General features: G+C 41.2%; 1 protein-coding gene and 1 pseudogene across 1 annotated transcript; both read right to left on the bottom strand.

Moving 5' to 3' along the window:
• Positions 1-862: 862 nt before the first annotated feature.
• Positions 863-5,542, bottom strand: LOC136499329 (uncharacterized). The gene is made up of 9 exons (XM_066495022.1): positions 5,411-5,542; positions 4,975-5,331; positions 3,617-3,757; positions 3,069-3,436; positions 2,724-2,958; positions 2,425-2,637; positions 2,231-2,327; positions 2,016-2,107; positions 863-1,277 (listed from the first exon to the last, which is right to left on the bottom strand). Exons 1-9 carry the CDS (start codon positions 5,540-5,542, stop codon positions 891-893), a joined length of 2,022 nt encoding a protein of 673 aa, XP_066351119.1. The 3' UTR covers positions 863-890.
• Positions 5,543-21,165: 15,623 nt separating this feature from the next.
• On the bottom strand, positions 21,166-24,847 carry LOC136499330 (uncharacterized; annotated as a pseudogene).
• Positions 24,848-25,610: the final 763 nt, after the last annotated feature.

A 25,610-nucleotide genomic window follows, 5' to 3' on the forward strand; every position in this document is an offset into this window, starting at 1 on the left:
CCAAGTTTGGGATTTTTCCACTACTAGGGATGTGTTCATCAATGACGCTTTCCTTTCGTCACTGAAGACACCAAAATCGTCACATATATTATTTTATGACAAAATTGTGACGAAATCGATTTCGTCATTGAATGAGCGTCATATTTTGGATAACGTGACGAAACATATATTTTTGTCATAGATGTGTGTTCCTTCTATGACGAAATGGCCCTCGTCATAGAAGAGTATTCTTTCTATGACGATGCATTTTCGTCATTGATGTAGCCCCTTTTTCGTCATAACTTGCCGTCTGTTAGGCGGCCAGACGGCGTCTGCCATGCTGGCAACTGACGTGTCCTGTCCATGTGGCACGTCCATGTTTCAGGTGATGTGGCTTGGCACGTGGCTGGTGACGTGTCTGACTACGTGGCCGCTGATGTGGCCAGTGATGTGGATGTGCACGTGTCCACTTTTTATTGGGCCACAGGGCATGCTGTGAGTAGTCCACGTGTCTTGCTATGATTGGCTCTCATTTTCGTCACTGAAGTGATTACAAATTCGTCACTGAATAGATTACAAAATAGTCATAGAATCGACTACAAAATCATCACAAAAAGGTAACAAAATTCATCACAGGTGCACATGCTGAACAACAGATCACAGTATTCCAATTACCATCAACTTAATAGATCCAGTATTCATAGGTACCATCAACTTAATGAACAATACTAAACTTGGTTCACATATAACTCACTAGACATCATATTCCATGTACTAGTTTCATCTCAGTTCACATAGGTTATGACAGCAACTATTAAAAATTGGGCAAGCAACAGCAACATAGGTTATTGCATAAGCAAAATCACCAGCACGGACGCCTTGCTTCATCAACCAGCAGCTACGCGCAGCGCTCATGTCGAAGAACCATTGTTGATGGCCAAGATACGCTTGAGCAGCGCATTGTTCTCCTCCATTGCCTTGGTGTTTATCTCTGTCAGCTTCTTGTACTCCTCCATCTCCTTTTGTGTCCTCGCCAGCTTTTCCTCAGCTTCTTCACTTCTCTTCTTGAGATCGTCGATTTCATCTTGTACAGCAGCCTTAGCTTTAGCTGCTAGTTCTTCCCGAAGCTCGCTTTCATTTGATGATGATGATTTGGAGGATGCCACTGGTTTGATGCCAACACTCTTGAGGAAATGGTTTGAGCTGTTCTGGGAGAGCACCTGGGACACAACCTGCACAATGGATACTGCTGTCTCACCTTCAGCAATAGGTTCTGCCCTCAAAGCTTCCATATTTAACTGAAACAGCAATGACCCATCATTAGTTGATCATTATTGCATTAATTTGAGGTGCAAATATCACACAAGATGTATTTTTAAAAATATAAATAGCAAGATGTGTACTAGAGAGAGGTAGAAGCAAACCTAGCAAAATGGACAGACTGTAGTACAATTTATCTGATTTGTTATGTGGAACATTATGTAAACTGTAGTTTGGTTCCTACTGACATAAAGCACAGCTACTCTACAATGAAACAATCAGAAATCACCTAGCATGTGGACACAATTAGTTCAGATTGTTCTAAGTTAAATGTAATCTCATTTCCAGTCAACATCTATCAAGTATTAACAGAGCACAGTTATCAGATTGTTCAGCAGATTGGTTTAGCAGATAATACACATACATAAAGCACATGAGAATAACTAAAAGCATGGGCTTTAGAGACTTGGCTGCAGTTAGGTTGCTTCCATTTTCATATCCATCCAAGATAATAACCCATTCAGCCATTCCTTGTTTGATACATTGCAGTTTTAATCTAGTATATCAATTACTGCAATCTGAATTTATGACTGCATGTAGATTGTTCCCAGAAATAAGAACAGCCTTTAGTTAGTACTTAACTTATTTAGCAAGTATATAGCTATGTTGGATTATGACCAGTTTTGAGCAAAAGACAGAATACAAAATGATTAAAATAGGACATGTTATCCAATTAATGAACAAAATGGCACAGCGAAACAGATGTCGGGACTTACAAGTGCTTCTCTTGCTGGTTCACTGAGACCATTTTTGGAGCTGGTATGGCAGGTCTTGAAGGCCTCCACCAAATCAAGTTCTTCATTTTGTTCTGTGCTTGGTTCTGCATTGTTTTTCTTCTTTTTCTGTTTCATAGATAATCAATTACAGGAAAGTTGTCAGATAAAATGCAAAATAAGTTGGTTAGTGCAAATATGTACAAGGTACTCTTTACTTACATATGCATGTAAGTGTGCCACATAGCTGCAAGAACCCGTAGCCTGATGATACTTGACTTTACTGTGATTCTGCTTGTTCTTTTCACATGATTCCTACAAGAGAATGAACATGTCAGATGAGATCATAGGTTCCAAATGAGAAGATCTTTGGAAACTGAATGAGAAAGAATATATGACAAGATACCCGTACCATGTTTTTTGGATTACACCACTTTGCAACCAGTACCCTCCACTCTGCATCAGACATGCATGCAACTAGAGAAGTTGTGGGAATCTCATTTGCAGGTTTACCATTGAAGTATTTGTTCTTCAGCCGATAACGCATTTGCCGCACCCCAGAGCGCAGCATATCAGTGCAAGCTTCCTCTGTTGGCTTGTCTTTAGGGTTAATGGCCAAGCGCCCCTAGTCATATGACAATTCCATATTTAGTTAGTCAATGCAGGTTAAATAGATATACAAGTTTGCCATAGAAACAATAATGCACTTACAGAGAGCTTTCCCACAAAGTCTTTGTAATAGCGATCATCTCTCTTGTAATCTTTCCAATGAGTTAGGACAGGGACCTTATCTCTAATGATGACACCAGCCTCAGATGCAAACTTGGCTGCTTGAATAGGTTCATGAGGCCTTCTTTTCCCTTCAGCAACAGCTATGGGCATTCTCCTTCCCATAGCTTTAGTCATCCTATCCAGCTGTGCTCCCTTGGTGGGTGGCCTGGGTCTCCTTGGGGCTCGCTATGAAGGAGCTGCAAAATACAATTTGGATTTAAATGCTTTAGTTTCATGCAGATCAGCAAACCAGATGGCATAATAGAATGACAAAGAAACATCAACTTTCCTTCAGTGTCTTCCTCTCTAGCTGCATTGTCTTCATCAGCACCTGTACTGTCTTGAGCACAACCTCCACTGAATTCCTCTGCAGCTATATTGTCCTGACCACCAGCTCCATCGCCTTCCTCTGCATCTGTATAAGACCTTTGTGGTGGTGTTTCATCATGACCATTGGTAGGATCCTCTACATTCTGGCCATCTCTCGCCGTAACAAGAAGCCTTTTTGATGATCTTGTTTGGGATTCAGGAGGCTGAACCTGTGATCCTTGAGATGCCCTCACTCTCTTACTAGCCCTAACTCCTGGCGCCATGGTGGGGCCTGTCTTCTTCTTCTTTGAAGCTAGGACTTTCCGACTATACCCTGTAAGAAACTGTGGATAAAAAAATCAAGTAAGTCATTTGCAGCAGTAAGCTAGACCATATATTAAAGAATAGGTATGCAAGAAACAAGATGCATCTAAAAGCAAAGGCATATATTGAAGAACAGATTAAAAACACTCAAATGCAATGCAAATATTCCCCATCCAGTACTTTGAAGATAGAAGAAGCACCTTAGTTGCTAGGGGCTGTGGCTGCTCAACAGATTCAGTGTCATCATCATCACTATCTCCTTGATCATCATCTTCAAGGAGATACTCCGATGAATCCAAATCTTCATTATTTCTTTTCTTGTTTGCTGATTTTCCCCCCTTCTTTGATGCAGATAGTGATACAGAGTTATTAAATTGAAAAGATAGATTTTTCAAGCCGAAATCTTGCATCTTTTTTAAATTGTTCGCCACGCGTGCATCCCGGCATCTCTCATAATCAGTTTTTTCAGATTCTTACAAAAACAAGCAAATTGTGTCTATTAGAAAATAAAAAGGAGTGAACTAAGAGCTAAGAGGTAGTAATACTAGATGGTAGATAGATAAGAGGTAGGAGCTAGTAGTGCCTGCTGAAGAGCTAAGGGATAAGAGGTGATAGGTTATAGGCAAAAAGTATTAGGTCAGAAAGAACTAAGAGGTACAGGTATTTGTGTACTGAAGCACAATTACTCTAAAATCTGTGAAAAATTTGAAGAAAGCTTGTACTGAACTACTATTTTCCAATCAACACACTTGCATGCACTCTGCTACATTTCTGATTCTGAAAAAGGATTTATTCCCCAAGTGGAAGGAAAGGATCATGTATTTTACAAATGAGAAGTTTCTTTGCTATATGAGTTTAAGATGAAATAGTGTATCAGTTGTGCAATAGAACCATTCTAATATTCTTTTGACACAGTTGATTAAAAACTAAGAAAAATTTCTGGGTGCTTAACCATGATCTAGCAAGAAATGACCAAATACTAAAAACTACAAAAATAGCTGAAAATGATTCAGATATACAGATGAAGCAAATCTTAATATGACAGATCAAGATACGACAGGCAGAAATTCTAGATACATATGTTGATTGTTGGGTCAAATTCTAAGGATCAGCTCCTAAAGTTTAGACTACTGAAACCAAAATGGGGAGGCAAATAGGACCAAAAACACCTCCTAAAGGCTCCAAATGCAGAGGTGCAAGGATTCAAGAAACCAGAAATATACGGCTCCCTAGCTAGGAGATGAACCTATAGGAACATGATTCAAATTTTTGAGCGAGAGAAATTATACAGCATTATCACTTATGACTATTCTTCATGCCTTTCAAGATCTGAGTACATTCGTTATGAATAGTTATTAGAAATCACTGTACTAAAATGGAGTGGAGACAAACTGGGTTCACATTCAAAGTTAAATTACTAACTGCACAGGAAAATCTGGGAAAATGTGGGAAGACAAATTGGGTTCACAATGCATTACTAATTGCACACGAAAATCTGGGAAGACAAAAAGCAAAATAAATCACATACGCCTAACTCAATCTATAGCCAAATGGTTACATCCACATAATCATCATCGGCCACATCCACATGTATCCCAAAGTCATGATCACTTCCTTCGACCTCCGGCTGCTCCAAATTCTCAACTACTACAGTATCTGCCGACTCCCCATGATGAATCCACCTAGTGTATGTAGCTGACATCCCATAAATGTGTATATGGTCACTTACATCATCCTGAGACCACAGAGTTTGATTAAGACATTTGCTGCACGGACAAAGTATGTGGCTGTCTTCGGGGTATCTTTCACTGACAAATTTCATGAACTCTTCAACTCCTTTCACATATGCAGGTGTGAATTGTGTCCCAAAAATCCAGCTTCTATCCATCTGTACATTGTACTCAGTCCTTAAATTCTAGTAATAAATTCAACAAAATTCAAAAACACATCAAAGACATGCATATATGTAAAACAAATTGATAAACAAATCAAACCTTGTACTTGGCAATCCTCTGCTCGCGCTCCACGCACAGCTCTGCTCGCCGTCGCTGCTGCTCTGTCCCACGCGCGTACTGACAACGATGGTGTCGGCGTGGACGCAGGGAGAAGGAGATGGAGATCGCCATATTGGTACTGGCCAGCGACGAGCGACGGCTCACGTAGATCGCCAGATCGGTACTGGCCTCCCAGGAGAAGAACTACGGCGGCGCCACGATACCTATGCACGCACGTATGGGATGTCTACGCGACCAGCCACCACGCACATATGGCCCATCAACTCGATCGACAAAACAAAAAAAACATGATATCATGATCTAAGTACAAATAGAAAAACAGGCTAGCCATAAACACAAAAGGTCGGGAGTTCCAGCGGTAACGCCTCCTCCCTGTCTAACGGCAGGTCGCGGGTTCGATTCCCCCTGCGGGGGATTATTTTTTGCAAAAATTAAAAGGGAGGGGCAGGCCGCTGGTGGAGCTGGACCCTGGGCCCGCAGCGGCACGTGTTCGCCGCCACGCCCGCTGGTGGGACCGCATCGCCACGTCATCGACGTGGGATCCGCCACGTCCTCGGTGTGGGACCCGCTAGTGGGACCACGGCGCCACGTTATCATCTATGATTCAATTACCATGGAGTTTACAAATAAAAAAAATATGCATATTTTTATCACAAAAGGCCGAGTACTCCAGTGGTAAGGCACCTATCAACCTAGCAGCAGGTTGCGGGTTCGAAGCTCACTCAGTGAGCTATTTTTTTGCAAAAAAAATGGAGGGGGAAGGCTGCAGGTCCAGCTGGACCCATGTCCTCGAGGTGGTACATGAGCCAAACAATCAATGACGATTTAATTTTGTTATTGTATGACGATTATTCTGTTTTCGTCATTATTCTTCGTGCCAAAGCTCCGTCACTTGTGACTATTGACGAACCTGCACATTTCGTCATAGAATGCTCTCATTCTGTGACGAAATTAGTAATCGTCACGAGTGAATCGTCATTGATGAACACATTTCTAGTAGTGTTCGAAGATGGTTTGCTACTTTATGAGGTTTAATTGAATTTCCATGCGACGACACCGTTTAATTATAGGTTGAATTGAGTCTACCCATGAAAAGATCCAGAATGGTGCCAAACTTTTACATAGGCTCTAATGTGTCCTAGGGATAAGAATTTTGTGGAGGTGGATGAAAAAATCTATTGGGTCCAAGATAAAATTCACCCTCGTTTGTCTCATTCGGCACAGAGAAAAATATAATAAATAAAAAAAAAGATCAGAAAAACCTCAGATCCTGTGTGGGGTCTTAATTTGGGTATACATGCTTGTCAAAAAAATTCAAGCCATTTCGACATAGGCAGAGTATACATGCTTCACAGAGGTACACGTGCCATTTCTTCGAACCATGACTATACACATAGGTTATCAAGGTTTCTGTGGTTTATAGGCATTCTGGTGTCGTATTCATCTCAAACTTTTTCTTAGGCTTGCATGTGCCATGTATGAAGGAAACACTAAGTTTGGGATTTTCTGGAGATGGTTTGCTACTTTTTGAGGTTTAATTGAATTTTTGCGCGACGACACCAATTAATTATAGGTTGAACTGAGTCTACCCACTAAAAGATCCGAAATGGTGCCAAACTTTTATACAGTCTCTAATGTGCCCTAGGGATAAGAATTTTGTGGAGGTGGATGAAAAAATCTATCGAGTCCAACATGAAATTCACCCTCTTTTGTCTCATTCAGCACACAAAAAAATATAATAAATAAAAAACTGATCAGAAAAACCTAAGATCCTATGTGGGGTCTTAATTTGGGTGTACAAGCTTGCCAAAAAAATTTCAAGTCATTTCGACATAAGAATACATATGCTTAAATAAAAAGAAATTCTTTAATATATATATAAACATCACTGTCGGTTTCAAAAAACCTGCATTGATGAGAATAAACCGATAGTGATACTGTTAATCACTGTTGGTTTATTTTTGAAAACCGGCAGTGATATATAAAAAATTAAAAAAATTATGTTAGTCCTTGGGTTCAAGCGTAGGTCTTGGGCTGCAGAGTTCAAAGACTTAACCGCTGCGCTAGTATAGGATGTGTGCCAAGGGTTATTTACTTTTTTCTTTTGACCTTTAGGCCGCTTAAAAATTATAAAATAGAACAAAAAATTTGGGCCACCTAGGACTCGAACATAGGTCTCAGGGGCTAAGTTGAGGAGTCTTAACCGTTGCGCCAGTAGGAGGAGTTCGAAAGAAATCAAAAACTTATCATACTTAACACCTAAGTTAACACCTAACTGCTACACAACATCACTACCGGTTTGGGGAATGATCTGGCAGTGATGTACCCCATCACCATCGGCTTGCAAGCAAAACCGACAGTGATGAGCTATTTCTCGAAATAAATTAATAATTTATAAAATAGAATAAAAAAATTTGGGCCGCCTGGGACTCGAACACGGGTCTCGGGGGCTAAGTTGAGGGGTCTTAACCGTTGCGCCAGTAGAAGGAGTTCAAAAGAAAATGGAAACTTATCCTACTTAACACCTAACTGCTATAGCACATCACTGCCGGTTTGGGGATTGACCCAGCAGTGATGTGCCCCATCACCGTCGGTTTACAAGCAAAACCGGCAGTGATGAGCTACTGCTATAAAAGTGGCGTGGGTTGAAATTATCCCAATTCATTTCAACCCCGCGCCAACCCCTCCCCCCGGCCGCCAGAGCACCACCCCGCGTCGGAGCACCGTCCCACGCCATCCACCGCCCCACGCCGGAGCACCGCCCCACGTCAGAGCACCACCCCACGCTGGAGCACCGCCCCAAGCTAGAGCACCACGCCATCCGTGCCAAGCCAGAGCACCGCACCGTCCGAAGCACCGCGTCGTCCGTCCCACCGTCGAGGCCTTCAGGAGCGTGCGGATAGCTGCTTTCCCACCCCCACGGTGAGTGTGTGGCTCACTGCCCGCTGTGTGTCTGATGAAATGTCCCACAACTGCTTACTTGAATCAGTTTGATCATGCAGTGTGTGCTGTCATACAGTTTGATCATGCAACTGTGAATGCTAGAACCTAGGTTTGCCACACAGTGTGGGCTGTCTATTTCTTTGTGTTTCTGGACGCATTGCTAGTAAGTAGTACATTGTTACTTAGTAGCACGTTACTCAGCTCTATTCATCAGTATACTGATAAGAACAAACGCGTAATTTTATTTTTGGTTACCAGGATAAACATAGCAGGGACTCGTAATACTTGATAGAAATTGCTCTCTGAACGTTAATGGTAGTTTGTTTTTAGAGTACTTGCATTTTCTCTGTGAAACAAACTTACGTTTTCTTTGTGAAACCATCTTGTGCATCATTGGAGCTTGGCCGGATACATATGTGAAACCAATGGCTGGCCTCACCTCGTAGCTTGCAATTGCAACTACGCTTCCATCAGGCGGATACTCAATGTTTTTGGAACTGTGCCACCAATGCTCAATGTTTTTGGATATGAGGATGGAGTATATATACTTTAGGCCTATAGAACTAATATATGTCCAAACTTGTCATGGAATTTTCCATGCTATCAGCATAAAGATGCATAATTATTAACTTATGCAAGATTACAAGTAATACATAGTTATGTAGCCTTATGCATTAAACTAGGAATATTTTCCAACAATCCTATCTTATTATGAGTTTTTGCATGTCACTTTCCTGGGATAGTATGAGATGCATATTTGCCCCTACCAATCATGTAAGTTTCAGATCAAAGTATCACTAATTTGGAAAGATGCTTACCTACACTGATACTTGTGAAAGAACCTCGCGCCGACGGTTGGGGAATTTATAGTGAGACTGAAGACTCTGAGACATCTCTAGGAGTATATCCAAAAGTCTTAAACTGGCTCTCTAAATCATCATTTGGTTTTTAACGAATAAAAAATATTCTTTATATCTTTCCTACATCTAACAACTATTACTAAGGCACGTGAATAGCTATTTTCCAAACACTCCTATCTATACAATGGTTGTGTGTTATTCATAAATATATTAAATTGTATAAGAATACATCATGTTTGAATGACAACCTAATTTACTTAAATGTATAGGCAACCATGGCATGGTATGTAGTGCATGTTGGTCACATGCCTGGGATTTATCAAACCTAGGAAGATTGCTATGCTCAAGTCAATCGCTACCCTGGTAATTTGCACAAAAAATACAACATAGAAGTTGAAGCTTTGAGGGCCTACTATAGTCATCCGGCCTACCTTGCAAACCATGGGCAACTGGCCTACTATGGTCCAATGAATGCAAACCATGGCCATCCACTGGCACTGGATATCGAAGAGAAGCCACCCGCCAGAGATGTGAAGATTAGGAGAAATGCTCCTTAGTCTTGGAAAGATGTCATGCTTTTATTTATATCTATGGTCATCGCTTTTCTTATTTGGAAGTTGATGTAGGCTTATTTTCATAGAACAGTAGGTGAACTTTGTTGTATGTGGTCAATCAAACAATGAATTTGTTCTAGGTGAACATATGCTATTATTTGACTTTGGTGTATGTGGACTTATTATTAGACTTTGCATTAAACATATTATATATATATGAACATATGCTATTAGTAGTTGTCCGCGGCCAAAACTAACCATGATCGTGTCACGGCCATGACTCATCGTCGCCTGTTACCCCGTCGCCGAAGAACAGATCATCAACAAGAAGCGGCTGATATCGCTGGGATGGGAGAGCCGCATGATCCGACAAATGGTGATGGTGTCAATCAGGTCGGTGAGAACGAGCAGCCATGGACCCCATCCGGCCTGCTCGATCTAGGTCAAAATGACCAAGATGGCCAGGTAACTTTGGTATCATGTGACTATGTAGCCACACACGCTAATCAATTGAGAGGGTCATAGCTTACTTGGTGTCTCTAGCAGGAGCCTCCGCCAGCCGAGGAGCCAGAGGGTTCGGGTAGCAGGAAGGCCAGATCCAAGCGAGGCATGTCAAAGATTCCTATTGGTAGGAATGCACACTGGCACATTACCGAGTTCAATGAATTTAGGGATCCACTCTCACCGCCTATAGCTTTAACAAAATACAAGACTATCCTCGGGTTACTTGTTAGGGACTTCATCCCGATTAAGTAAAGAAAGTGGATTGGGAAAGATGATGACCCATGGAGGGTTCCCGAAAGTGAGAAGGATTACATATGGGATGTCAAGATCCTAGAGTATTTCACTTTCCCAACGGAGTATGACAGGGAGTTAGTCAAGAAAAAAGCAAAAGAAATCATGAGGTCATGCTTCAAGAATTCCATGGGGACATTGTACAAGAATTTTGTCCTCCAAAATAAAGAGCCAGATTTCGTTGGTGGACAATTTAGCAAGCAGAAGGACTTCTAGCAACATTTCAAGGAATACAGGTTATTCGAGGAGTACTTAGCACTGAGCAGGAAGAATAAGGAGAACTCACAGAAAGTGATAAATCCTAATCATCTTGGTTCTCGTGGCTACGCCAAAAAGATGCTAGAATTTGAAGCAAAACTTCAAAAGATGGATCGCCTTGCTGAGGAAGGCGTTCAGGTTGAGATAGCAGATTGGGAGCCCAGATCGGTATTATACTATATGGGGAGGAATGTACGTCACGCCGAGGACGGGAGCTTTAGCTCCACAAATGAACCCATGAGCGAACTCATCTAGACGATCTCCTAGGTAACTGAGGAGGTGAGGCAAGGGACTCGCACTTCTAATAGGGAGAAAGACATGCTCACCTAGGCACTCAGAACCAAGGAGCACCCTGGTCGCACTAGAGGAACCAGTGTTGTTCCTTGGAAACTAGCATTCCCCCAAGAATCTAACACTTACCAGAGCCGCTCGAGGGGTAGAGCAGAACAGGAGGCAGAGTATTTGAGGTGACTAAGAGAGATGGAAGACAGAATGGAAGCACGGATTGAGGCGACTGTTGAAGTGCGAGTCGAGCAAATTTTGCTGTCCAAGGGGTTAGAAGTACCACAAAACCCTACTCCTACTGCCTTTAGCCCACAGTTTAGGGGTCGCAGCAGCTACGGATCGACCCCGCTCGACGAAGAAGAGGCGAATGTGCCTCATCCGGTGGACGGCATCACTGAACCCGTCAATGTCAAGTTATACATCCATCAGGAATGGACAAAGGATAAGGTGACGCTTGGCCAGGCCTGGCCTATGGGAGATAGGACAATTAATGGTCACCCAATTCCACAGGGGTACGCTCGCGTCACCATTGATAGAATACTTGATAAGAAGTTTAACAAGATACCCATTGAGTACCCCATAGTGGAAGACATGCCAAAACTTGGTCAAAACAAGGGCTCTCAAGTGGTCTAGCTCAAGCGCTTCATTAAGCTTGACCATCAATTGTCCTCTGATGATGATGACGACTACGAGTCTTCGCCCACCCACGATGATCAATCATCATCTCCCAACAGAGATCACTGCCCTCCTCATCCGGAGCCATCACCCCCGAGAAGACAGAGGTCTCCTTCTATTCCTCCTCGTCTGACTCCATCTTCATTAGCCCCGAGAAAAGAGACTCCTCCTCCCCCTCCTTCTCCATCTTCATCAGCGTCGGGAAAACAGAATTCTCGTCGTCATCCTCCTCCTCCTCCTCCACCTCAGCCCAAAACAAGATCAAGGACATCCTCGCAGTCGCAAAAAAGGTCCTTGGATTCGGTCGCTAATGCTCCCAAAGTGGACCAACAGAAAAGAAAAAGGACGTTCAGTGGCAGCGTTACCACCTTGATGAAAGAAAAAATTACAGCACACATCTTGGAGGAAGATTGTGTTAGTTTCTTCAATCTCTATGCCTCAATGCCTTCGTATTTGTTGAAGTCTGAATTCAAAAGGCAAACACAGAATAAATATGCTACAACAAGAGACAAAGAAATACACAATAAAGATTTAAGGAACATACAGAAGTACGTCGAAGACAACCTAGGATTAACCATGGAAGAGGTCGCGAACATCTATTATGATGTACAAGGGACGGGAACACTGGCAATGAAGTATGAAAGGGGCAATCTTTTGGTTCTCGATGACGAGTATAAAAATTTGACAACATATATGCGCCAGTTGCATGAATATTACATGGCTCAAGTAACAAAGACGGATGACTTTGGTTTTGAGGTTATTATCCGTTTGCCACATATTTTCCATTATCCTGAAGAAGAGAAGTTCGATGTCGAGTGGGAGTGCTTGTTCCAGCTATACCAGAAACACTCTCTCGATGTTCAAATATTGACGTTGTGGACTATGTAAGAACCCTACACGCACGATATTACAATTAACTACTCTCTCGAGACAAATTGTTAACTTTTGAGCACTTTCCATGATTTTATGTAGGTGTATAGCAAAATTTTGCATTCTAAAAAGCAAATGGGATTACATAGGCTTCTTGGACCCCTTGCGAGTCAATGAGAGGACATGTCTAGGCCTCTATGGATGTGACGTGGAAGACCTAAAACAGAGATTGATTGTTGTTTTCGACGAATTCACGATAAAGAAGAAAACTCACATACTTCTAGCCTACAACTACAAGTATATGTTCTCGGTTTTTAATTTTATGCTTCTTTTTTGTTAAGATTATTCGATAATTAGGATTATGTGATTGTAGCAACCATTTTGTCTTCATTTGTGTCAATCTTGTCAAAAATCTAATCGAGGTGTGGGACTCAAAGAAAAAACTATTTCATCATCTGTATGCACCGATGGCAGTGCTGAATTAGTAAGCGATCCTAATAACATATTATTTTCTAATCACACATACCGCTTTCTAATGTTTCTCCCTTTAATGTTGCTCAGTGTCCGAAGAAGACATATCGGTGGGACGCCGGTCCCATTCAAGGTTGTTGAAATGGAGGGGAAGTACCTGTCACAACTGGCGGGAAATAATGAATGCATGTTTTATATAATGTGGGCAATGCTTCGCTACATCGGCGGAAAATCGGAAGAAGCTGATAAGTTAGTGTGTATAATCCCCATTTCATTTATGTCTATTAATAATTCAACAAAATGATTTACTGTTCCTCTTTGGATATCATCTTTTTTGAACGACAGCGCAAGAAATATAACCATCAAATGCTATTAGACATGGAGATCGTCGCACTGCAATCAGAGCTCGCAAAATTTATCTTAGCCGAGGTATTGGGAAAAGATGGAGTATTTTCCATTGCATAATCCGTGAGGTACACGGACCAGTATGGCCTAGAGCGGCTCGCCAGATTATTGTAAGAAGTCCGAGAAGCATTACACAATTTGTGAAGTCCGAGAACATTTCTTTTTTATTTTGAGGGATCAAGATCTGGATAAGAACATTTGAACTGTAATCGTAGCATTTGTAATGTTTAATATTGATGGACCTATCGTCTATGTAGCGTATATAAAGCGAAACCCGATTCCACAAAAAAATATAAATTAAAATCAATTATAAAACAATAAAATACGAATGGGCCATCACTATCGGTTAGCAACGAACCGATAGTGTTGTCTTGCAAAACACTACCGGTTATCAACAAGCCGACAGTGTTGTCTTGCAAAACACTGCTAGCTTGAGCCATGAACCGACAGTGTTGTCTTGCTCAACACTGCCGGCTTGATCCATCAACCGATAGTGTTGGCTAGCTCAACACTGCCGGCTTGAGCCATGAACCGACAGTGTAGGCTTGCTCAACACTGTTGGCTTGAGCCAAGAATCGACACTCTTGAAGCAACCATCACTGTCGGTTGGGACTATAAACCGACAGTGTTGTTCAACTAGACACTGTCGGGTGGAGCCAGAAACCGACACTGTTTCCTGTAGATCAGTGTCGGTTTTTAAGAACCGATAGTGATGTCAACCGCCCATCACTGCCGGTATGCCACTGTTGGTTCAAAATCCGGCAGTGAAGGGGGTTTGTGAACCGACAATGATGTCCAAATCTGGGGTAGTGTTGCTACCATTTTTCTTTTTGAACAAATTAAAACAATGTTAGTTTGAGGTGCAGTGATCCCAGTCCCAGCCCAATTGTTGCAAAATCAAAAAGTTTGTGTGTGAGAGAGGTATTTCTATAACTTCCTATTTCATTTATACCTACTTTCCTTAATTTTCTTTCCAATGTGTACTTCTAAGGAATTAAAAGAAACTCGTTTTTTATTTGCTTTCTCCATCTGATAACTAATAAAGCAAAGAAAACAAACATGCATTCACATATGTGAACAAGATGGAGATATGGGCTCATCAACTGGTACGCGCGGTCTACTAATAATACTGTGCAGCACCGAACGCTTTAGAACCTGGCACAGTTGCAAACCTCTCTTTTCTGCCAGAAAAGTAATCTGCCCAAGCAAACCAGGTTAACTAAGCACTAAATATTCCATAACATAGCCAAGCTTATAAAAAAACAACACAAAGAAAAATAGGCACTAAACGACGACGTTCACCATCTTTATTTTCCTGGGGTAGGCCTGAAATGTTCTAACGTACGTGTTCAAGTGATGAAATCTTAAGAAATTCATAGAGTGGGCTATATGATATAAATAAAGGTACGTAATATGACTAACGATGGACGTCCTGTTTGTAGAACAGAGGTAGTCGAAATCTTAAGTATATATATGTTTGGCCGGTGGCTGTCGGTCGAGATTCTTATGGTCGGAAGATCGCTGCTGCTGATGGTCGTCCCTGCCGCCGCCGGCGCGACGTACGGCGGCGGCCCCGCCAGCGTCTCCATCATCTCTCTGTGTAGCATCGTCACCGATAGCTACTACTCATCAGCCACAGCAGCAGATATTCTATTCTGTTCTCTATTACAGTGTACTATATGATCCTTCCGTTTAACAACGTATATTTATATATATCATATGTATATATAGTTGGTACGATCCAACCAAAGAACAAGCAGATCAATATCTCTGATTCGTCGGTTACCCACGGCAACTTGCATTGGCATGCACGGATCTCAAAAGTAATCTGTGCCTGCTGTCACCGGCCATGCATGCCAGTGCTATATTCATGCGCGCATAGGGCACCACGTGAAGAAATATTGTACATACAGTGCAATATAAGAATTTTAACACAAATATACTTTTCGTTGTGAGGGTAGTAGTTCTATATATATACAGACTTTGATCTGCTCCAAAGAACAAGCAGATCAAAGTCTCAGCTGATTCGTCGGTTACCCACGGCAACTTGGCATGCATGCATGGATCTCAAAAGTAATAATCTGCAGGATCTGCTGTCACTGGGCATGCGTGCCAGTGCAGTGTTATATTCATGCGTGCATAGGGCACCACATGAGGAAATATTGTGCATGCATGCAGCTAGCGACGGTACAGCAGTAAGGGCACTGGACTTTAAATCTCATTACAGTACAGATTATTAGCTACGAGAGATCGAGCTCGAGATGGAGCTGTAGCTCGATCAGCTCATTACGTACCTGCGTACGTAGAGACGTAGAGTACGTACGGCCACTGCTGCTGCCCACTATATAATATATATGCACCAATCACCGATGCATGCATGCATTGTATACCAGCAGCACTAGCTAGATGATCGTAGCTTAGGAGCAGTGTATAGTACGTACGTGCCAATACAAGGCTGGCAAACGCCTGTACTTGCACTCGTATTACTCGTTTGATGGTGTCAAATGGCGCCTCACAATTACCGCCGGCCGGCCGTATCTGTCTAGTACGGAATGCAGTACCGTACGTATCCTCCTGCATTTCATCTATTGTTTTCCTCTATTATTACATGATGAAGTTATGCACCGATCTGATGAGATCCTGCATGCTTATTTGTTCTGATCTTAATTTGCATTGCACTGCACTGCATTCTTTGGTTCACTGTAAAACGTTGAACATGCATGTCATTGCCCTAGCTAGAAAAAGGCCGGTAGCTGATCAGTGAGGCCGGCAGGCAGGCAGAAAAAATTCAGCGGATGGTCTCTTCAAAATTAGGTATGCTACCTATCGATCATTACATGTGCAACAACCATGCTAGCTAATTTTGAAATTAGATTCCTTTCCTCTCTCTTTCATACAGCAGCTTATTATAAACAACCAGCCTTTTCAAGTTCAAGGACACTTTTATACTATATCTAGTGGTTCTAATAGTGCGTTATGAATGGTTGGAAATCTTCTCCCTCTTAGAAAGAAAGAAAAGAAGAGAAGAAAAATAAAGAATGGTTGTTCGAGATGCATGCATGCATGCTTACCGACGTTATTAGCAATTAATTGGGCATGCAATGAAAGATAATCATAGTAATGTACTGCATGCATGGAGAGAAAGTCAATGGGGGCATCAAGTGCAAATAATCCATCCCATGGCATGCAAACTAAATTTGCACCGTACAACAAATGCCAGAGCTAGCTAGGAGAAGTACAGCACACACATAGTGGCGATTGGCGAACGAACGAACGAACTTGCCATGCATCCCATGCATGTAAAAGCACGTGGTACGTACAAACCGACTCCCCATCCGACAACGTACTTGCCCAGAGTGAATTCAGAGGATTAATTTTGATCGGCGCCAGGAGAAAAAAGATGGAAAAACATGCACCTTACAGCACGTACATGTGTACGTGCTGCTGTAGTATAGTACTACGTATGTACCTACGTACTCACTCACTCTATCTGCTGCTGGACTACTGGATCACCGACGCACACTACTGGAGAGCCGAAATTCCCCGACGGTGTATGGACCGTCAGGGAAATGTAAAACACCGTCAAGGAAATTTAAAAGTAAATTCTCTGACGGTGAACCGCCAAGGAATAACCGTCAGGGCTGGCTCGACAGAGATAATGCTATTTCCCTGACGGTGTACCGTCAGGAAAATACGATTTTAATTTCCTGACGGTGGATAACCCACAGGTTAATTGCAAAACCGTCAAGAAAAATCTCTTTTCTCTGACGGTAGAAACCGTAAAAAAAATGGATTACCGACAAGGAAATAAAAATCCTTGGCGGTGCAAAACCGACAAGCTATTATATCATTTACCCTGACGGTCTGCACATCGTCAAAAAAATCGCTTTTTTCCTGCCGGTGCCTGTTTTCCCTGTCGATTTCTTCCCATCAGGGAAATATATTTTTCCTTGTCGGTTGTGATTTCCCTGTCGAAAGAGGACCATCAGGAAAATTCTTTTCCCTGTCGGTGTTAAACCGCCAGGAAAAATCACACCGACAGGAAAAAACTTAATACTGTTTTCCATATAATTTAAAACAGATATATTGAATATAATATACACTGAACCATGGAGACATATACCAAGATAAATACAATACACCAACATATATATATAGATTAGTCTAGCATAAATTCATTACATACATAGATGTCTTGTTTGCATCAACATTGGTAAATACATGAGATGTCCAAATATTTAGCACCCATCTACCCAAAATAACTTCTCCAAACATTTGGCATCAACATAACTCCCTTCCACCACTGGTACTAGCTAAAGATCAGTACTAGCCCAACAACCACACCACTAGTACTGACCTAAGTGTATGCAGAGACAAACACTTCAAAAGAATACGAGCTAAAGGTTAGTACTAGCTCAACATCCACGCCACTAAGAACTAGCTGAAGGTTAGTACCAACCAAATTGTATGCAGGGGCAAACACTTCAAAAGAACAGGCTACATAGCCATTCAGTCTTCAGTGAGATCAGCACCAGCACCTGCACATGTGGCTTCATTATGATAGTTCCTGGTTTTCAGTGCAGCTCTACTTCCACCATGGAGTCTCTCATTTGCTGCAACATCGTCATTAGTCGATTCGGAACCCACATGAGATGATCCAGTCACCGGCTGCATGTGAAAAAGTAAAAGATTATTAGTCACCGGGCTGCATGTGTTTCAGTCAATATGAGTACAAGGCTAAAACATATTCAGCTAAAAACAAAAGTTGTTTTCTGCTAAGAATGTTCAGCTAAGATGTTCAGTTGAAAACAAAAGATGTTCACCTAAGAATGTGTTACTGACCAAGGTATACATGTTCAGCTAAGAATAGTTTACTAATTATTTTAATACCACTAGTCCAGAATCAGTTCAACTAACAGAAATTGTGGTGCCCTATTTGCATAACATACTAATTCTTCCCAGTTCTTCAAAACCGAAAAAGTGTGAATTTCTACCTTACCACCAGATGTGAACATTGGAATCTCAGTGTAACATGATTATGTGATTCTGTGCAACTAAAGTCCATAGCTACAAAAGAATCAACTTGAGGCCACTTCCTCACTGGTGCACTGGGTACTGCCATGCTGAATACCAAAAAGCTCTAGTTAGGCTAACTGAAACATAGGAGCCAAATGCCTAAATTGAATGCCATACAAAGAAGAATAAAATTCCCTTCACTTTGTTTATTTTCCATCTATGATTTATAGCTAATAGAATATTTTTTATATACTCACGGTTGGTTGTGTTATTGATAGAATGCTTAGTGCTTCCTCTAGAACTTCCTCGCCCACGCGCCGATAAAGTCGCTGCACACGAATATGTACCACATTAATGTGAACAAATGTTGTTCGAAACAACAAATCTTAGATTCAGATATTTGCACATACCACTATCAAGCCTAGTGCCATTTTGCCTACATTATCCTTTTCCTGTTGTAGCCTTGTGTTTTCAGAGCGTAGATGTGCAACTTCTCGTGCCATGCTTTTCATAGAAACTGAATTTGATGGACAGATATTGTTTTCCTTCGTGGCTGCCCTGATATCAGCTGCCCTAACAGCACCATTTGCAATGGCAAATCGTCCATGGGGCGTGCCACTAGAGAGGTCATACAAGACCTTGCCATTCAATTCTTGCTCATGCACTTGCTGGCTATCCTCTTCCACATCCCCTTCCCCTTCCATGTGCTCATGCTCTCCATCCACTTCATCTGGATGTGCAACCCTCCTAACAGCTGACATATAGTCATCCTAGAAACAATGTTCATACATAAAGTAGTCACTTGCACCATAAAAGAAGAATCTAAAAAGTAAATGGTTTCCATATATCAAAGTAGAGCGTGTTTACAATCGGCTTTTGTGCTTTCTGACAACGAATTGGACCAGTACTGCCAGTGCTATCCACACTTTTGAAACCAGAATGCATCAAAGCAAATGTGTTCATAAATGTTGCCTTTGTTGGACCAAAGTTCTTTCCCTATAAGATAGAATAGGTTTTCAATGTAAACATCAGCAAAGAAATATAAAAAATAGTAATCTGTACTTGTTCAGAACATGCAGATTTGCTAGTAATCCTCAGCCATATGTCATATTGGTTGTTTTCATATTGGACGAGATTACCTTGTGCTAAAAAAATAATTTGTCTGTTTGTCCAGATTGGCTGTTTGTTACATTCTGAGGTTTCTCTTATCACTTTTCTGTCAGATATAGCACTTATAATTCAAATAGTAGTCTTTACAGATTCTTACAAGTAAGAAGACACTCATTAGCAAGGGTATCATACCAGAACTTGTTGTGTCTCCGTGAATGGCCTCGAACCTCCACGATTTTGAGCAATATCTTGTGATTTGAAGCGACATTCCTGTGCTCTCGCTCGTTTTAGCTTGAAATCATTAGTGCACCAATAAGCACACAACCTAGGCCACACCTCGTCACTACACCACTTCAGCCTACCAGCCAAGTATTGTTCATACTGCAGCTATATCGGGCGAGCATGTGCATCATCAATTGTTTCAAGTGTATTGGGATCCCTGTAGTACTCCTTCACACAATCCACACGGGATTGATACAACAGGTCCTTAACTCTTTTCTTCAAATATTTTTCAAGAACACGATCAGCCTCTGCTTGGTCATCTATACTGACTTCAAACAAGCGCTGCATGTGTACAAGACAAGCTAGATCAACAAAAGCAACTTATCTGTGCATGTTATACTCCTAACTTGAAAAATTATGTGTTGCTTACCCAAAATTCAGAAAGCACACTATCTGCACTTGACACTCCCGTTTGATTCGCAGGATCTAGAAAAAAATAATCTGCCCACTCCAGTGCTGCATGCTTCCTAATGAGTGCCCCATTCTCGTCCCTGTCCTCAACCAACACAGTAGGGTATTCTCTCTTAAGAACGACTCCAACTTGAGTCGTGTATTTGTAAGGGGGATCCTTGTTCTCATAGTCAACATAGCTAAACTGCCTGTAATCATACATATTTGTTTTATTGAGGTGTTCAAATATTTATAATAATAATGAATCATTAATTAGTAATGTACTCACTCATCACCACTTGGTTTAAGAAGCACCTTGGTACCAGGCTTAGGTAGTGCTAATTCTGTCACACGCCCTGGCTTCCTTCCTCTTTTTTTAGGTGGCTCTTCTCAGGCAGGAGCACCTCTGGTCCTTTGGGTGGCATCACTAGCAGAGGCTGTACCAATACCATGAGATGCACTGCCATGGGAGCCACGATTGCTAGTAGCACGATTGATTGGAACATGACGAATGGCACGAGTCATCTGCACAAAAAGTAGAGTCCACAAAAAGTAAATTAGCATAGGAAATAAACAGCTAGGACAAAAGTTAAGTCTGCACAAAAGGTAAATGGATGCAATGAATAACCAGCAAGTAAAAAAACAACAAATATAAGTTTAGAAGGTGAACAACAAGCTAAAATTATATAGTCCACACAAGTAATAATAGTAGATTGAAAAGTTTTGGTTGTCAGACAACTAACTGCATTACATCACATTAATTTTACTAGGACTATATATTGGAACAACAAGTTTTTCCAAATTGCAGTTTATGACTAGATCAGAAATCATTTGGATCATAAGTCTCCTCAGCCTCTTCATCCATTGGTTCCTCCTCTTCTTCTGTGCTTTCATACTCTTCCTCAATATCTTCTTCATCATATCCTTCATCTTGAACAACAGCCTTCTCTACTGTTTCCAAGTCTTTTGGGTCAGTTATCTCGTCAGAGCCCAATGAGATTATGGTGTCCAATGCATCCCCCAAATCAATAATAAAGGTACCATCCAATCCTTCCTCTTGATAGACATCATGTATTGTCTCTTCAAAACTCATTGACTCAGTATTATCGGTATTTCGAGGTACACATCCATGTGGAGCAACCTGATACACAACCCACCATGGTAACAACTCCTTCTTGCATGGGTACGACAGATAGTAAACTTGAGTAACTTGACTAGCCATCACAAATGGGTCAAAACTTTTTAATCTTGCTACATGCTTGATCTCTACCAACCCTAGGTCTTCTATGCGCCTCAATCCATTAGGTGTTGGATCAAACCAGCGGCAATAAAACAAAACCAACTCTAGTTTAATACTACCCTCCCATTTTATCTTTATGATATCTTCTATGACACCATAATACTCAAGAGCGTTATTAGATTCATCATATGAAGTAACACAAACACCAGTATTAATGGTTGTTAGCCCTGGTCTTCCTTTCTCATATTTCTCAGACCAAAATCTATATCCATTGATATCATAACACCCATATGAGGTAACTTGAGTGCGGAAACCATAAGACATTTGGCACAACACATTGTGAATGCTAGCTGATTTTTGGCACTGAAAAAGAACAATTTATATGTTAACTTTGTTTAAATTTTCTTATAATTTAAAGTAAGCATAATGTGACTTTTTAGAACAAGGGAAGAAGATTACTTTTCTTTTGAACCATTCAAAACAATTTGGCCCTGATTCCGTGCCACGGCCATGTTTCCAACCATTTAACCTTAAATCACGAAGTTGCTGTTCTGTGGGAGGAAGACGGCTCTTCCACTGCTCCTTCTCAAATTGTCTACATTAACAGATTTATTGTTATCCTTATATGCACAAATTCTACTAAAGAAACCTTAGATTTTTCATGTGTTTTTAGAACTTACATGAAGAAATCTTCCATCTCAGGCATGTTTGTTAATATGTACAGGAAAGCAACCTTGTATTCCTCATTTGAGAGGTCACGGATACCCCTTGGACTAATGCATCGACCCGAGAATTTAAAAATTTCAAGGTCACATATAGCTTGAAATGTAGATGCACCATCATCATAGCGAGGTATCTTGTTTCTTATTGAAGGAGCAGTGGATTTAAAATACAAGCTAAGGTTATTTGTAACCTCTTCAACTAGGAATGCCTCAACCATGGCAGCTTCAACTCGAGCCTTATTTTTGATTTTCTTCTTAAGTTTTTGGATACACCTATGAAGTAACAACATACCCATGATCAATAAACTAAGGTCCTTTAATTTGGACAGCAGCTTACATAACTTATTTACATAATTACCTCTCATATGGATAGCTCCAACGAGCTAGGACTGGCCCTCCTAACCTTGCCTCATAAGGTAGATGGATGATCAAATGTTGCATAACATTGAAGAAACCAGGAGGAAATATCTTCTCTAATTTGCAAAGAAGCACTGCAACATTTTGTTCCAGAGAACGAACAACATCTTTGCTAAGCTCTTTCGCACATAATTGGCGATAGAAGTAACTAAGCTCAGCCAAAGAGCGCCATACATTGTCAGGCAAGAACCCGCGGAACACAACAGCAAGCAACCGTTCAATAAAAATATGGTAGAGTCATGACTTTTTAGGCCTAAAACCCTCTTTTGCTCAAGGTTTACACCACGCCTTATGTTTGCAGCATATGCATCAGGAAACTTTAAATCTTGGATCCATTTGAGAATGGTTGGCTTGTCATCTTTACCAATACAGAATGGACCTCTTGGCCTATCCCACTTCCCATTGTTTCTTTGCACCAAATGGAGCGAAGGACGATTACAAATCTGAGCTAAATCTAGCCTAGCCTTCACATTATCTTTGGTCTTATCTCCTATATCAAAGCATGTGTTCCATATGGCTTCAGCCATATTCTTTTTATTGTGCATCACATCAATATTGTGAGGTAGAAGAAGTTTCTAGAAATATGGAAGCTGCCTAAAGCAAAGTGCATGTGTCCAATTATGCAATTTTCCATAGGTATCTGAATCACCTACAAATCTATCCAAATGGCATTGCATTTCCTCTCCTGTTAAGATACTAGGAGGCTCCTCAGAAACCCTAGTGTTCTTACGGAATGCATTTGCTTGTTGTCTAAATTCATGATCAACAGGTAGGAACTTCTTGTGGCAATCAAACCAGCAAGCCTTATGACCATTATGTAGTGTAAAACCTTTGCACTCATATCCATATGGGCATGACAATCTACCATGTGTGCTCCATCCAGCAAAGTCACCATATGCCATGAAGTCATGTACAGACCAAAGGTAGGCTGCCCTTAATGTAAATTCTTTCTTTACCGAAGCATCCCAAGAATTAACCCCTACCCATAGGTCCTGAAGTTCATCAACTAAGGGCTGCATTAGAATGTTCAACTTTTCACCAGGGTGCTTTGGACCAGGAAGAACAAGGGAGAGGAAAATACACTCTTGTCTTAAGAGTGTGCCAGGTGGTAAATTTAGTGGGGTCACAAAGACTGGCCAACATGAATAAGGAGCAGCACTTAGATTAAATGGTGTGAAACCATCAGTTGCTACAGCTAGTCGCACATTTCTTCTATCTGATTCAAAGTCAGGGTTGTCTTTATCAAATTTCTGCCAAGCTTCTCCATCACAAGGGTGCACCATTCTACCATTTGTTGAGGGACTAGGTGCATACATTAGTTTGGCTATTTCGGGGTGTAGAAACAACCTTTGCAGCCTATCTTTGATGGGAAGATAACGCAAAACTTTGCGTGGAATTTTCTTCCCACCATCCTCATATCGATTGGCTTTACAAAAATCACATTTCTCTTTATTCTCATTATCTTTGTAGAAAAGCATGCAATTGTTGTAGCAAACATCAATTTTCACATATGGCATACCAAGACCCTCTAATAGTTTCCTTGATTGGTAGAAGTTGTCAGGTAGCTTAGAATCTGGAGGAAGAAGTTCATGGACAATATCTAAGATGTCATCATATTCTGCAATAGGCATGTTGTATCGTGACTTTACGGCAAGCAATCGAGCAACCGCGGACATGCATGAGTGATTGGTTTTCTCGTGCACCAACTCATCTGCACTAGCGACCATCCTGTAGAAAGCTTTAGCATATGGTGTTGGTTCATCTACTGCAGGTGGATGGGCCCCAGCTAGATCAACTAGCATTTCATCCATATGGTCGGTCTCATCAAAACCCTCTCTATTTACTGCATTGTCAAATTTAGTATGACTAACAGTCCCCTCTCCATGCTCTGTCCATGTTTCATAGCCTTCCTTAAAACCATGCTTACATAGGTGCAATTTTACAGTTTTCCTTGGGTGTCTAAAATAGTTCCGGCACTTGGCACAAGGACACTTGATGGTACCATTTTGAGCTACACCCGGAAATGCAAATGCATGATTCAAGAACACAGTGCTTTGATTAATCCATTCATTAGAAAAGTTACCACGCTGCCAACCACTATACATCCATGAGCGGTTTGACATGTTAATAAGTTCTCTATTGAAAGATTAACATGTTAGATTTCTGTTTAGTATTATTTTAGATCAGAAAATCTACACTGCATGAAAACCACACTGTTTTAGATCAAGAAACAATCAAAGATTTGTTTTTTATTAATATAGAACTAAACTACAGTTGTCCATAAAACGATCTGGGTTCACCATTCTTTAACATTGCTCAAGTGAAGTTCTCGCTGAATTGAATCACAGCCAAATGCCAAAGGAAAATAAATGCAGGCAACATCACAACGAGAAAGGAACATAGATTAACCTTGATTCTGGAACCAGGAAGCTCAGCTCACGGGCCCTTCACCTCCAGCGTGGATCCTGTCTTCTCTAGATCCAGTGTCACCTGCCTTCCGCCGGACCTCCACTGCTCGCGTGTTTCTCGATGGAGCAGCAGATGAGTTCTTGAATGGAGACTGCGGAATCCTAGACTCCTGTTAGTTATCCCAATAATGAAGATCTTAATTGTTAAAAGATCTATCTAACAAGGGTCCGAACTATCAAGTTGTAACAGAAGCTGTACAAAGAAATAGTATGTAATATATGTTCTCGTGCATCCAAGACTCAATAGTCTACGTACATCAATTAGATACGGAACATGCCTATAATGGAGACTTATTTGTCTCAAATAAAATAACTCTATATTGCCATTAACAGGTGTGATAACTGATACATGCACAGCTCAGTTAACAGGAAGAATCAATCGATCTATAGTGGAAGACAGGAACACACTTGTATGGAG

The sequence above is a fragment of the Miscanthus floridulus genome, chromosome 13, assembly GCF_019320115.1.
Source record: "Miscanthus floridulus cultivar M001 chromosome 13, ASM1932011v1, whole genome shotgun sequence".
Classification (NCBI taxonomy): domain Eukaryota; kingdom Viridiplantae; phylum Streptophyta; class Magnoliopsida; order Poales; family Poaceae; genus Miscanthus; species Miscanthus floridulus.

What these genes read in the sequence shown, in the direction of transcription:
- LOC136499329 (XM_066495022.1), bottom strand. Translation starts at nt 5,542, where the DNA reads ATGGCGATCTCCATCTCCTTCTCCCTGCGTCCACGCCGACACCATCGT. An exon ending in AGAGGATTGCCAAGTACAAG is followed by an intron (nt 5,332 to 5,410) that starts GTTTGATTTGTT and finishes ATTTATTACTAG; the next exon opens with AATTTAAGGACTGAGTACAA. An exon ending in GGTGTAATCCAAAAAACATG is followed by an intron (nt 2,328 to 2,424) that starts GTACGGGTATCT and finishes ATTCTCTTGTAG; the next exon opens with GAATCATGTGAAAAGAACAA.